This window comes from Nycticebus coucang, chromosome X, assembly GCF_027406575.1.
Source record: "Nycticebus coucang isolate mNycCou1 chromosome X, mNycCou1.pri, whole genome shotgun sequence".
Taxonomy (NCBI): domain Eukaryota; kingdom Metazoa; phylum Chordata; class Mammalia; order Primates; family Lorisidae; genus Nycticebus; species Nycticebus coucang.
In genome coordinates, this window is record NC_069804.1 from 47,441,901 (window position 1) to 47,457,419 (window position 15,519).

Sequence of the window (15,519 nt, forward strand, 5' to 3'; positions counted from 1 at the left end):
GAATCTCATCTTTTTAAGAAACTGATTTCACAGGGGTTCAAATATCTCTTGGAATTCTATCAATCCCTCTGCTTCTACATAAATAGAAAGGTTATCCATGTATCATTCTTGGAACTGTGGCCAACTCCTTCTCTTTGTCTGCCATTTTTTCTCCCCCCAAATATCTTGGCACCTTATTTGGTAGGAGAAGGCACTAAAGCACCAAGGGGGCATGCTACATTAGAAATCTTTCCCTGGCTTCCTGCTAGAGAAGTTCTCAGCTGTGTTGCTAGCATTTGTCAGATTCTTCCTATATGCTGCACAGTGGAGACACCAGTTTTTGATTGACTGCAATTATTGACAATGGAGAAAATGTGACCACAATTGTTGAAAGAACTGCAGTTATTGGAGTCTTTGTCCTGGTTTAGGCTTTAAAAATATCAAAACATAATGCATAACATTTGGTCTTATCAATTTTTAGGACCAGACAAATTATAAATAAAATTTAAATGACAGAAATAACTCTATCTAAATAACATGAAGTGTATTAATTCAACCTTACAAAAAATCAGGAAAAGCAAATGTAAAGATTATCAGAAAATACAGATTAACTCTTCCCCAACCCCACCATAGATATGATTTCTAGTCTTTACTTATATTATATACACTATTGGAACTCAAGAAATGTTGTGTAATAATAGTGTTCATTACATGGGGTATTTTAACATACATTATGAAAAATATAAAACATAAGTGTGACTATGAAACGCATCATAATTTTGCATTTGCATAATTCTCTGTTTAAATGCATAGTTCTCACATTATATTAGCTTTAAATGTACAGATTAGGGCGGCGCCTGTGGCTCAGTGAGTAGGGCGCCAGCCCCATATGCCGAGGGTGGCGGGTTCAAACCCAGCCCCGGCCAAACTGCAACCAAAAAATAGCCGGGCGTTGTGGCGGGCGCCTGTAGTCCCAGCTGCTCGGGAGGCTGAGGCAAGAGAATTGCGTAAGCCCAAGAGTTAAGAGGTTGCTGTGAGCCGTGTGACGCCACGGCACTCTACCCGAGGGCGGTACAGTGAGACTCTGTCTCTACAAAAAAAAAAAAATAAATAAATAAATGTACAGATTACTTTTTATATAACATAATGAGTTTGTAGAATGAACATAAGAAGTGAACAGAACCAAATTAAGTGCCAGGACTCAATTAAAATGGACCATAGGACATTTGTAGCTGATAGATTTGCCCAGGACAGCCAGGGAATTCACAACGCCTTGGAAAATCTTTTGTATAGCCACTAAGGCACTAACAATGTAGTGTGAAATTCATTTTCCAAAATACAACTTCCATATTCTGAAAATCAAGCCAACAGACAAACATCAATCAAGAGTTGGACTTTATGTTTAAGGAATCGTACTATTCTTTGGAACCTTGACCATACCTTTTGTCTCAGGGTAATCCTTCACCACATCCTTACATTAAGGTAATCTTCAGATGTATGTTACAATTTTCAGTGACCCACCTTTATATACAGATTTTTTTTTCCAATTTTCAGTCTATACCAAAGAACTGATTGATTCTAAGCAGGCATCTACATTTATTAAAGGTCAAATTCTTCTCCACCATGGTCTAGAAGCCACTAGGAGCTTCTCTGTAGCAACTGCTACCTGTATGTTCCTGCTGCCTCTGATCAACAGTTCCCAAAACAAATATGCACACTGTGTCCACCAAAAGGGACTAGTTTTGGATAATAAAGTAAGATGATGCCACCAATGTGGCTCCTGTATTTTAGATAATAAAATAAGACGATGTGGGCAGCGTTTGTGGCTCAAAGGAGTAGGGTGCCAGCCCCATAAGCCAGAGGTGGCGGGTTCAAACCCAGCCCTGGCCAAAAACTGCAAATAATAATAATAATAATAATAAGATTATGCCCCAATCTAGCTCCTGTACATTTTAACTATCTGGCATGTAGATGCAGTGGAAGAAATTCCTTTAATGAATCTAAGAGGGAAATTGAAGTCTTTTTTATTCTAATTCCTTTATTCACTTTGTGTGTCTTCTCTAACAATATAAAGACTCCCAAGAGTTCAGAAATGTTACCCAGTGTCTTACGAGTGGGCCTCATCTCATTCTAAAGACAAAGCGCCTTGTCTTTTAAGAAGCTGTAGTTGCTCCTGGCACTTCCATCTCACCCTCAAGAAAGTGTATTCATATGAATACACCAAGGTTCAGAGAGAATTATAGGACTAAGAACCCCCAACCCCAGTTACAAGCTTCAATGAGGGAGACCAGCAATTCCCATCCATTCCTAGCAGCAGCAGGTACCTGGAGTCTCAGGTAGGAAGTCGAGGAGGTGACTGGGAGGTCTTCAGGAGACTGTAAGTGGAATTTTAACAAATAAGGGTTTGTGTTTTAGAGTTCACATCACATCCTCTGCCTGCTTCCAGGACTGTCACAATGTGGTGTCACATGCTATGGGTCTCAATTCCCTTTCCAGTCTAGAAACCTCTTACACAACTCTTTATCTCCAAAGTCTACTGCAATAATCTATATATAGTATGTGCTTAATATTAATAAATCACTGATTTTCATTCTGAACAGAACTAACCTGGTCAGAATGGAATTGAGAGCTAAGAAGAGAGAAGCTGAACACCTGGTTTAGCCTAACCAGGAAAGCAAACTGGCAGGCGAGAATTTTCTAGAGAACTCAAATAAGTATATCCGTTGTGGTAAGCAAAAATTAAACGAAGAGAAAAACACTTAGATTTCCATTTCAACTGCTCAACCAAAACATTTACCCCATATTGTAGTGAGGCAGAGGACAAAGAAAAATGGAAAACCCTGGAATCAATAATGAGCCCACCCACAGAGAATTGTTGTTAGGAATATATAAGACAACAAATGCCTGGAAGATAGCAAATGCACAATAAATGGTAGCTATTACAAGCCTAGCTTTTGAAACTCCAAAGTAAAATCTTAACTGGGGAAAAAAGACTCTTAAGTTTTTAAATAATTTCTAATTGACATACGTATCACTTACCAACTCCATATTTAGTCTTATAATAAGTCTTGGTAAATTCATCACAGTCACAAAGGAGCACTTTCCTTCCCCACACATTGATGGCGGTTCCTATGGACAGGTCACTGTCTTTGTAAAATTCTTGTTCTACTTTTCCTAGCTAATAAAAACAAAGGAGCATGGTATTGGCACAATGGACCTTCCAAAGAACTAGGCATCCCTCCCCAGAGAAAAAAAGAAATTAAAAAAAGATCAATCATATCATTTATAGCTATTTTTTTTAATTAAATCAAAAGGCAATCAGCTGGTGTTAATATTCTAAAGCATTATTTTAGCACTGCAGTGCTTGTAAATAGTAATTCAATGCATACATTTATATATGCATTTAAGCATATTTATTATTGATAAATAGCACTACAATGCATATATTTATGTATTCATTGATTTCATTCACAATCTCATAAGAGAAGAATATGTAACTCACCCCACTATTCAAATTCCAAAGAAGTCACATTGGAAATAATAATAAAACATAAGATTCCTTGCCTTGTATTTATCCAATAGGTAACCAATCATTCGATTCTCTGTGAAGCCGCCATACACATTGAGAACTGTTCGATCTGTTATCTGGCCTGGTTGGTAGATTCCAGGTGGGCCAAACTGAAAGACAAAATCAAAACAAGGTAGTAGGACTTAATCCATTCTCTTTCTTTCCATAACACCAGACTTGGCATACTTGGTACTCAATAAATATTTGTTGAATGAATTAATAAAATGAAGCAATTGATATTAATGCACATTGCAAATGTCAGCTGTGCCATTATTATTTTATATTTAGCCTATTTTTCAAAGCCATTCTAAAAACAAGTTTCTCTGGTACCTTCTAGCTACCCACTGTGCACATCCAGAGCTCCCTCTGGGACAAATTCTGCCTTCCTTGCCTCCAAGCAATGCAGCAGAGCTTCTGGCAGTGGACTCAGAATGTGGGAAAGCCTCCTTATGAGGACTGAATGACCAGCAGTTGTTTGCATCAGAAATAGGTGTTATGGTGACCTTTTCAGGAGCACTAAGAATTAAAAGATAATTTATCTAAATAATAAATACAATATAGCATAGAACTGTTGGAAAAAACTTCTATATTTTTATGTGTCTTTATATGCATTGATAGGTCCTTAGTGTTTTTTACTGTATTATCAAATTTTAGAGATGGAAAAATAAACTCATACAGGATAAATGACTTCCCCAAGATCTCACAGCTATTAAGAGGCAGACCAGCAATTTTAATCCAGGTCTTTTATTTCTGCTGCACCCAACTTACATTAGCTCTCAGATGGCCACAAATATTCATAGAAATCAGTCTGACAACTCTTTTTAATGGTAAATAAAATGCAAAAAACATCATTGCCACTAGCTAGTGGCTTAGTGGTGACTAGTTGTTACACTCATGCATAAACCTGTGTGTATATGTATGTGTGCATGGGTGCATACACATGTGGGTGCATGTACACGTATGTGTGTATTCACAACCTAGATCAACACTATTGCCTCTCCTCAGTAGGCTACAAGGGCAATATACCAGAACCCTATCTAAAACCATGGGTACATATTTTTGTATAAATTTTTGAGGGAAAAATAAGGGTATGCATTATACCTGGGTAGTATTAATTCCATATCTATATAAATGTTTTTAATTCTTTTATTTTTGCTTATACATTAAAAGTGTAACTCTATAAAGCAATTAATGATATCCATATGTAAAATAATACCCTAGAATGGTAGTCCTGCCCCTTCTGGGCAAACCTCCCCAACCCCGCCACCCTCTAACCAAGCAGGCACTACAGCTGCAGGAACTTCCAGTCCACCTGGCTGATCACACCAGACACCACCACTGCTGTCATGTTGGAAGCGGACAAGCCACAGAAGGCAACATGACCATTAGCATCAGGACCTCAGGAAAAGGAGGGCATAAGTGGCCATGGAGTGGCACCTCCTTCTCTCTCAGCATTGCGCAGCCACTACCACCCTCCTTTCCAAAACTAAAACTAAAGACCTTATTCCTGAAAATTTTGGCCAAAAATGTGGGTATGCATTATACATGGCAAATATGCTAATTCTTTTACTAAGGTGTCATTTACTTTCATAAGCCTGTAAGCTCAATGATGAATAGGTACTTATTCTTACATTTCACTTTTTTTCCTTTACTTGTCTTAAGTTCAGAATGTTCCAACTCTAATTTATCAAATTCTCTGTATTACCTTCATACACGTATATTAATGGAGAGCACAAAATGGAAGATTTCTAAAAACTTGCACTGAGAAGGAGGAGACAAGAAGGCTGACTGAAGCCAGCTTTCCACAGAGGCTCCCGTCCAGTAGGAGAGTTAAAGGACAAAAATTCAGCAAGTAACCTGGTGGATTTGAGCTGCACTAAGAGAGAAGGTTGAAGAATGCACGTCAACCCTGCTGAGGCAAGCTGCGACCACAAGGATACAAACAAAAGGTACAAAATCCATCACCAAGTGGACGGGAGTCCCCTCCCCCATGAGAATGGCTCAGAGTGCCCCACAAACAACCGGGCAGAGTTCAAAGGTCCTCCCACTACACTCCATGGGAGACACTCTCTAAAAACTGGACCTATTTCCCCTATTAGGGTGCCACGCATACTTCTGCCAGGCATAAAACTGTATAAACTGTATATAGTCTCTACCTGGAATTCTGAGCTCCCAGCATTCCCCTTCACTCACACTGAGGTCTAGAGGCCAGTCCCGGTCGGCAGAAAGGGGACCGCACCAGAGTGGCGGTTCCCTGAAGCACAGTGCGACGGCCGTCTTTTGGTGACAATACGGCCAGGCATAAAACTGTGCAAAGCTGTGTGTTCTCTGCCTGCAACCCCAGGCTCCTGGTGCTCCCCGCGCTCCCCTCTGCTCTCGCTCCAGGGTCTGGAGACCTGTCCCCCAGGGGTCCAGACTCTTGGGCGATTGCTCGAGGGGTGTAGAGAGTGCTGGGCTGCAGCCAGTCGGTGCAGACTCTGGGGTATGGGAGCAGAGAGAGGACGGTTAGCCGGAAGGGAGCTACACGGGAGCAGCAGTTACCTGAGCCATAAAAGAGCAGCCCACTTTTGCTAGCAATACGGCTCACTACCGAAATTTCTAAAGCCACACCCCCTGTCTCCCTGGGCAACCAGGGACTCTGAGTATAGGATTTGCCTGAGGCAACTCCAACATGCAAACAGGGGAAACTACGAGGGCGGGGCTGACCCAGAGGTCCGCTTTACTAAACCTAAGATGCACCTGGCCCTCAGGGGATCGTCAGCCTAAAAACGATACAAGAGCAAAGACAAGCTGATTTGGAACTCAATTCAGCTTCTCTTCTGCAGGGGAACCGCAGAGTTGTTCTCTTCTGTTCTGTCAGTAACATTAATCAGAGGCGAGACTGGACCTGAGTGAAAACCCCACAACCTTCATTAAGCGCCCGAGGTTGTCGGGCCTCACCTCCTCCTGCTAGAGAGAGGCAGAGCGCAGCGGCCTGGCAGACTTCCTTGTGATTCAGGCAGATGCAAACTCCTGGAGTACCGATTCACTATAGGCAACTGGGTCAGCCAACTACAGGGCTATCAGGGACTGAGTGTGACAGTGGTGCAAGGTGGAGAAGGAGGCAGCAACCTTCTGAGACTGATCAATTGGCTGGGTGGCTCCTCCTGACTCCACGCAGCACTGGAGCAAGTCACACCAGAGTAGTCACCAGACCCCTGTGATCCAGTTCCCAGAGACCTCATAAACTCTCTCACCCGAGACAGGTGCAGACTGAGACAACTGATTTGGACTTTTTGAACTGAACCAATCTCCTGAGGACAAATCAGGTGGTGCACTGGGTGCACGGAGGTATAAAGGTTTGATTTTCCTTTTCCAATTGTTTGCCGGTGACAGGTGGGGTGACTTAATTGCTGATATTTCTCCACAGCTGAGACTTCAATCCAGAGCATCTGTTTCACTAGGGTGGAACAGAAACCAGCTGAAAACAAGACAGAACCACTTAGCCCCACCACACCAGACAGGGCCCCAGCTTGTCAGGCCACAACACTGTACAGGCACTCAACAAAGCCCCAGGGGAAAAAATCAAAGGGAGAAAAACAACCATGGGGTGGAATCAGCGGAAAAGCACTGGTAACATGAAAAACAAGAATAGATCAACCCCCCCAAGGAAAGATATGGCAGATGTAATTGAAGATCCTATTCATAAACAACTGGCTGAGATGTCAGAAATCGAATTCAGAATTTGGATTGCAGACAAGATTAACAAAGTGGAATTAGGAATTCGAGGAGGGATTCAAAAGTTCTCTCAAGAATTTAACGAATTTAAAGACAAAACCACCAAACACTTAAACACACTGAAGCAAGAATTTGCAGCCCTCAAAGATATGAAAAATACAGTACAATCCCTCAGCAACAGAATGGAGCAAGCAGAAGAAAGGATTTCTGACATTGAAGCTAAAGCCTTTGAACGCTCCCAGTCTCTCAAAGAGGAAGAGAAATGGAGAGCAAAAACAGATCATTCTCTCAGAGAGCTCTGGGATAATTCGAAGAAGGCAAATATCCAAATCATAGGAGTTCCAGAAACAGATGAAGTGGCCTAGCTGGGCACAGAGGCCCTTCTGCATGAAATTATGAAAGAGAATTTTCCAGACATGCCTAGAGATTCTGAAATTCAGATAGCGGACAGCTTCAGAACCCCAGCACGATTCAACCCCAATAAGACATCCCCAAACCAGATCATAATTAACTTCACTAAAGGTAATATGAAGAAAAAAATTCTCAAAGTTGCTAGGAGAAAAAAAACCATTACCTTCAAAGGGAAGAATATTAGAATGACTGCAGATCTCTCTGCTGAAATTTTTCGAGCCAGAAGAGGGTGGTCACCGACTTTTAATCTCCTAAAGCAAAATAACTTTCAACCCAGGATCTTGTATCCAGCTAAACTGAGTTTCATTTATGATGGAGAAATTAAATACTTTAATGACATTCATATGTTGAAGAAATTTGCCATAACCAAACCAGCTCTTCAGGATATTCTCAGACCTATCCTCCACAATGACCAACCCAATCCTATACCACAAAAGTAAACTCACTCAGAAACTTCGGATCAAACTCCAATTTCCACACTGGCAAAAGGATTAAAAATGCCCACTGGACTTTTGAAAAACTCGATACCCAAAATTTCACCAGACTTATCAATATTCTCCATCAATGTGAACGGCTTAAACTGTCCTCTAAAGAGGCATAGGTTAGCTGACTGGATACAAAAACTCAGGCCAGATATTTGTTGCATACAAGAGTCACATCTTAACTTAAAAGACAAATACAGACTCAGGGTGAAAGGATGGTCATCCATATTTCAGGCAAATGGTAATCAGAAAAAAGCAGGTATCACAATTTTATTTGAAGATACAATAGGCTTTAAACCAACAAAAGTAAAGAAGGACAAGAATGGTCACTTCATATTTGTTAAGGGTAATACTCAATATGATGAGATCTCAATTATTAATATCTATGCACCCAACCAGAATGCACCTCAATTTATAAGAGAAATGATAACAGACATGAGCAACTTGATTTCCTCCAGCTCCATAATAGTCGGAGATTTCAACACTCCTTTGGCAGTGTTGGATTGATCCTCCAATAATAAGCTGAGGAAAGAAATTTTAGATTTAAAATTAACCATCCAATATCTGGATTCAGCAGACTTCTACAGAACATTTCATCCCAACAAAACTGAATACACACACTTCTCATCAGCCCACAGAACTTACTCCAAAATCGATTAAATCTTAGGTCACAAGTCTAACCTCAGTAAATTTAAAGGAATAGAAATTATTCCATGCCTCTTCTCAGACAACCATGGAATAAAACTTGAGCTGAGTAACAACAGGAATCTGCATACTCGTACAAAAGCATGGAAGTTAAATTACCTTATGCTGAATGATAGCTGGGTCAAAGATGAGATTAAGAAGAAATCGCCAATTTTTTGGAACAAAACAGCAATGAAGACATGAACTATCAAAACCTCTGGGACACTGCAAAGGCAGTTCTAAGAGGAAATTTATAGCACTGCAAGAGTTCCTCAAGAGAATGGAAAGAGAGGAAGTTAACAACTTAATGGGACATCTCAAGCAACTAGAAAAGAAAGAACATTCCAACCCCAAACCCAGTAGAAGAAAAGAAATAACCAAAATTAGAGCAGAATTAAATGAAAAAGAAAACAAAGAATAATACAACAGATCAATAAATCAAAAAGCTGGTTTTTCGAAAAGATCAATAAAATGGATAAAGCTTTGGCCAACCTAATCAGGAAAAAGAGTAAAATCTCTAATCTCATTAATCAGAGACAACAAAGACAAAATAACAACAGACTCCTCAGAAATCAAAAAAATCCCTAATGAACATTATAAGAAACTGTATTCTCAGAAATATGAAAATCTGAAGGAAATTGACCTATATTGAAAAGCACATCACCTTCCAAGATTTAGCCAGAATGAAGTGGAAATGTTGAACAGGTTCACATCAAGTTTGGAACTAGCATCAACCATACAAAACCTCCCTAAAAAGAAAAGCCCGGGACCAGATGGTTTCACGTCAGAATTCTACCAAACTTTGAAAGAGGAATTAGTACCTATATTACTCAACCTGTTCCAAAAGGTAGAAAAGGAAGGAAGACTACCCAACATGTTCTATGAAGCAAACATCACCCTGATCCCCAAACCAGGAAAAGACCCAACAACAAAAGAAAATTATAGACCAATATCACTAATGAATATAGATGCAAAAATATTCAACAAGATCCTAACAAACAGAATCCAGCAACATATCAAACAAATTATACATCATGACCAAGTTGGTTTTATCCCAGGGTCTCAAGGCTAGTTCAATATACATAAATCTATAAATGTAATTCAGCACATAAACAAATTAAAAAACAAAGACCATATGATTCTCTCAATTGATGCAGAAAAAGCTTTTGATAATACCCAGAATCCCTTCATGATCAGAACACTTAAGAAAATCAGTATAAAAGGGACATTTCTTAAACTGATAGAGACCATCTACAGCAAACCCACAGCCAATATCATATTGAATGGAGTTAAGTTGGAATCATTTCCACTCAGATCAGGAACCAGACAAGGCTGCCCATTGTCTCCATTGCTTTTTAACATTGTAATGGAAGTTTTAGCCACCGCAATTAGGGATGAAAAGGCGATCAAAGGTATCCATATAGGGTCAGAAGACATCAAACTTTTGCTCTTCGCAGATGATATGATAGTATATGTGGAAAACACTAGGGACTCTACTACAAAACTCTTAGAAGTGATCAAGGAATACAGCAGCGTCTCAGGTTACAAAATCAACATTCATAAATCGGTAGCCTTTATATATACCAACAATAGTCAAGTTGAAAAAACAATTAAGGACTCTATCCCATTTGGGAATTTATCTAACAAAGGACTTGAAAGATCTCTATAAAGAGAACTATGAATCTCTAAGAAAAGAAATAGCTGAAAATATTAACAAATGGAAAAACATACCATGGTCATGGCTGGGAAGAATCAACATTGTTAAAATGTCCATACTACCCAAAGCAATATATAATTTCAACCGAATCCCTATTAAAGCTCCTCTGTCATACTTTAAAGACCTTGAAAAAACAATACTTCTTTTTATACGGAATCAGAAAAAACCTCGAATAGCCAAGACATTACTCAGAAATAAAAACAAAGTAGGAGGAATTATGCTACCAGACCTCAGACTATACTACAAATCGATAGTGATCAAAACAGCATGGTACTGGCACAAAAACAGAGAGGTAGATGTCTGGAACAGAATAGAGAACCAAGAGATGAATCCAGCTACTTACCGTTATTTAATCTTTGACAAGCCAATTAAAAACATTCAGTGGGGAAAAGATTCCCTATTTAACAAATGGTACTGGGTGAACCGGCTGGCAACCTGTAGAAGACTAAAACTGGACCCACACCTTTTAACATTAACTAAGATAGACTCTCACTGGATCAAAGATTTAAACTTAAGACATGAAACTATAAAGATACTAGAGGAGAGTGCAGGGAAAACCCTTGAAGAAATCCGTCTGGGCGAGTATTTTATGAGGAGGACCCCCCGGGCAATTGAAGCAGCTTCAAAAATACACTACTGGGAATTGATCAACCTAAAAAGCTTCTGCACAGCCAAGAACATGGTAAGTAAAGCAAGCAAACAGCCCTCAGAATGGGAGAATATATTTGCAGGTTATGTCTCCGACAAAGGTTTAATAACCAGAATCCACAGAAATCTCAAATGCATTAGCAATAATAGAACAAGGGATCCCATCGCAGGCTGGGCAAGGGATTTAAAGAGAAACTTCTCTGAAGAAGACAGGCGCACGGCCTTCAGACATATGAAAAAATGCTCACCATCTTTAATCATCAGAGAAATGCAAATCAAAACTACTTTGAGATATCATCTAACTCCAGTGAGACTAGCCTATATCACAAATTCCCAAAACCAGAGATGTTGGTACGGATTGGGAGAAAAGGGAACACTTTTGCACTGCTGGTAGGAATGCAAATTAATACATTCCTTTTGGAAAGAGATATGGAGAACACTTAGAGATCTAAAGATAGATCTGCCATTCAATCCTGTAATCCCTCTGCTGGGCATATACCCAGAAGACCAAAAATCACATCATAACAAAGATATTTGTACCAGAATGTTTATTGCATCCCAATTCATAATTGCTAAGTCATGGAAGAAGCCCAAGTGCCCATCGGTCCACGAATGGATTAATAAATTGTGGTATATGTACACCATGGAATATTATGCAGCCTTAAAGAAAGATGGAGACTTTACCTCTTTCATGTTTACATGGATGGAGCTGGAACATATTCTTCTTAGTAAAGTATCTCAAGAATGGAAGAAAAAGTACCCAATGTACTCAGCCCTACTATGAAACTAATTTAGGGTTTTCACATGAAAGCTATAGCCCAGTTACAACCTAAGAATAGGGGGAAGGGGGAAGTGGAGGGGAGGGAGGCGGGAGGTGGGTAGAGGAAAGGGGATTGGGAGGATTGCACCAGCGGTGCATCTTACAAGGGTATATGTGAAACTTGGTAAACGGTCTGTGAAGCTAGTGAATGATGCCCCATGATTATATCAATGTACACAGCTATGGTTTAATAAAAAAAAATTAAATAAATAATAAAAAAATAAAAATAAAATAAATAAAAATAAAAAAATAAAAATAAAAACTTGCACTGGTATATGGCAACTTTCATTACACAGGCATAACACCCAGCATTTGAAACAGTGACTTGAGTCCCTTGACCCACAAGCAAATTTAGAAAGTGATTCAGCATCCACTACTCACCTTGGGTAGCTTACTCCTCCGTAGGAACAGTGACGTAGCATCACGGCCTGAGTTGTGTGGCATCACTTCTTTGATTTCAATAGTGTCATCACACAAGAAATAATGCAGAATGAGTTCTCTACGGTCCCCATACACTGAGACCGAGTCATCCCACAGGCAAAAAAAACGCAAAACCTTCCTATCAAACTCAAGGAACTGTCCCAGGGTGTCAAAGGCCTCATAGGGACGTAAGGGCTCCACACATTCCAGCTTCTGCAAATGGAGAAAATGTCAATAATAGTCACAAGTTTTGCATAATCACTTCTTGGATAAACCTAATTAAATGAAAAATATATAAAGACATATTTTCTGTGGACTATTCTGTGATTTTTGTTTTTGAGACAGAGTCTCAAGTTGTTACCCTGGGTAGAATGCCTTGGTGTCACAGCTCACAGCAACCTCAAGCTCTTGGGCTCGAGAGATTCTCTTGCCTCAGCCGCCCAAGTAGCTGAGACTATAGGCTCCCGCCACAATGCCCAGCTAGATATTTTTTAAAATTTCAACTGACCATAGCATAGTATCATATGCATCTATAACAAATTTTAACCTTAAGAATACAAACAGGGTTAAGAAATTTTTCATATTAAACATTATTTTAATATACTATTATATTATTTTTAGAAACCAAATTTTCTCAAAGACTAAAATTTCTTGTTTAAGAACAGATAAAGGGCAGCACCTGTGGCTCAAAGGAGTAGGGCACTGGCTCCATATATAGGAGGTGGCCGGTTCAAATGTGATCCCAGTCAAAAACTACCAAAAAAAAAAAAAACAGATAAAACTAATCTATGATGACAGAAATCAGAACAGTAATTGCTACTAGGCAAGGGATGTGACCAGAAAGAGGGACGAAGGAACTGTTTGGGGCACTGTAACATCTTCATTTTTATGTTGGCTACTCAACTATATGCATTTTACAAAACTACCCTGTTTCCCTGAAAATAAGACAGTGTCTTATTTTAAGGTGTGCTCCCAAAGATGCTCTAGGTCTTATTTTCAGGGGACGTCTTATCTTTCCTGTAAGTAGGTCTTATTTTCGGGGAAACAGGGTAGTTAATCTGTATGCTTGAGACTTGTGCATTTGACTCTATCTGACTTCATATTAATTATAGCTCAACAAAAAAAATTATTTGTCTTTTCACTGGAAATTCCTATCTCTCTGTTCTTTTTACTCATTCCAAGATTTTTGTGAAGGTAAAAGGAAAGAAATATATCCATAAAGCTTTAGATATCAAGGCTATAAAAGCCAGTGGAAACAGGATATGGTAAATGGAGAACTTCCAATCGCACAGAACCCCTGCACTGGATATCCTCTGGCCTAGGAATAGCTTCACAGTCTCCTTGGTGCAAATCTTCCCTTTGTTCACATGTTCTCAGCCCTTTCCTGGAGCAAAACTGGCCCTATTCTATCTGAGGTAGCCAAATAAGATTGTTATATAAGGAAATGGTCATTGGCAAGGGAGATGTTGTCCCAAATTAGGTTATGCAATCTTTTTTGTAAATTCTTGAAATTTCTGTCCAGGGCCATCTGGGTGCAGTCTTACCCCAAGACCGAGAGGGGAGACATAATGGCTCTCCAGAGACTCTGCAGTCTTATCCTTGATATTTAAATGAAATTGCGGGACTTCTATGTCAATTGATTGAAAAATGTTTGCTTAGCATTATAACACCTCCAAGAAATTAATTATTGATTATATACTATTGGGGCTTTTTTCAGTTTAAGTTAATATTTAGTTCTAACTTAATATTTCAAGGAAGCAAGTATTGAAGAATTAAATGCATACACATAAAAGTCAATATTTACAAAAAGCCTCTTATTAAGCTCTTAATTTTCCAGAAAGCTCTATATTTAATGAAGAATTTTCTTCCTAAGGAAATAAAGGCTAAAATGATTCTCCCAATCTGAAAGAAAACTATTTAAAACATTGCTTAGCTGTTCTTGATATTTACTCCCAATTTCTGGCATGAAAGATCTTTCTCGTTACAAACCTATGAAATCCCACAGTGCTCTATGTGATTTCATTAAATGCATTGTGATTCACAATTACTATCACATAATACCAACTGTTCATGAATGAGTGTAGCCATATGCAAAGGGTAGTGATTCATTTGGATCCATTTACTTCAGGTTCTCTCTGCTGGTTCTAAAGATGTTTTATTTACCTGGACTCTTTCATCCAGGACATTGGGAAAAAATAAAAATGAACTCAAACCAAAAAATCTCTTTGTAACTGACACACAGGCATTTCACCTTACATATGCCAGGATCAACAATATATATATTACTCTGGAGAACTGTATGCCTACAACATTAACGAGTAATTCTGCTGAGGCTAGGAGACAGGAAGAAATGATACTACACGTGGCTTTTAACAAGAGATCAAAGCAGAATCAAAGGAGAATTTTATTCTAAATTTGAGGTTATTGTTCTGCATGAAAATGAATTACAAGTTTAAAAAACAATAAACGATCAAATGAAACTACTCTATCGAGATAGAAATGAGAACAGTGGTTGTTTCTAGGTAGGGAGAGAGACTGATTAGAAAAATACATGAGGGGACTTTCGAGGGGATGGAAATGTTCTACATCTTGATTTCAGGGTAGGTTACAGGTGTATATGTATTTTCTAAGACTGAACCAACTGTACACTTAATTTCTGTACATTTTACTGTGTGTAATCACACTTCAATAAAAAAAAGAAAAGGGAGGTTGAGTATGGTGGCTCATGCCTACAATCCTAGTGCTTTGGGAGGTCAAAATAGGAGGATAGGTTGAGGCTAGGAGTTTGAGACCAGACAAGGTAACACAGTAAGACTCTGTCTCTACAGAAAAATTTTAAAGAAATTATCCAGGTATGGTGGCAGGGGCCTGTAGTCTCAGCTACTCAGGAGGCTGAGCCAGGAGAATTGCTTGAGCCAGGGAATTTGAGATAACAGTCAGCTATGACTGGGCCACTGAACTACAGCCTGGCAATCGGGCAAGACCCTGTCTCTAAAATAGGAGAGTGGGAACAAATAGCAATAATGAAAATCAGGTTAAGATTCAAGAGGTTTACATTCCAATTCCAGCAAAG

General features: G+C 39.2%; 1 protein-coding gene across 1 annotated transcript in view; it reads right to left on the reverse strand.

Moving 5' to 3' along the window:
- Positions 1–15,519, reverse strand: part of EFHC2 (EF-hand domain containing 2) — a 268,766-nt gene that overhangs the window by 147,719 nt on the left and 105,528 nt on the right. The window contains exons 5-7 of the mRNA XM_053579880.1: positions 12,408–12,659; positions 3,544–3,657; positions 3,019–3,157 (exon numbers count right to left, since the gene is read on the reverse strand). Of these exons, the coding sequence (XP_053435855.1) occupies positions 3,019–3,157; positions 3,544–3,657; positions 12,408–12,659 (505 nt within the window). The remainder of the gene's footprint in view (positions 1–3,018; positions 3,158–3,543; positions 3,658–12,407; positions 12,660–15,519) is intronic.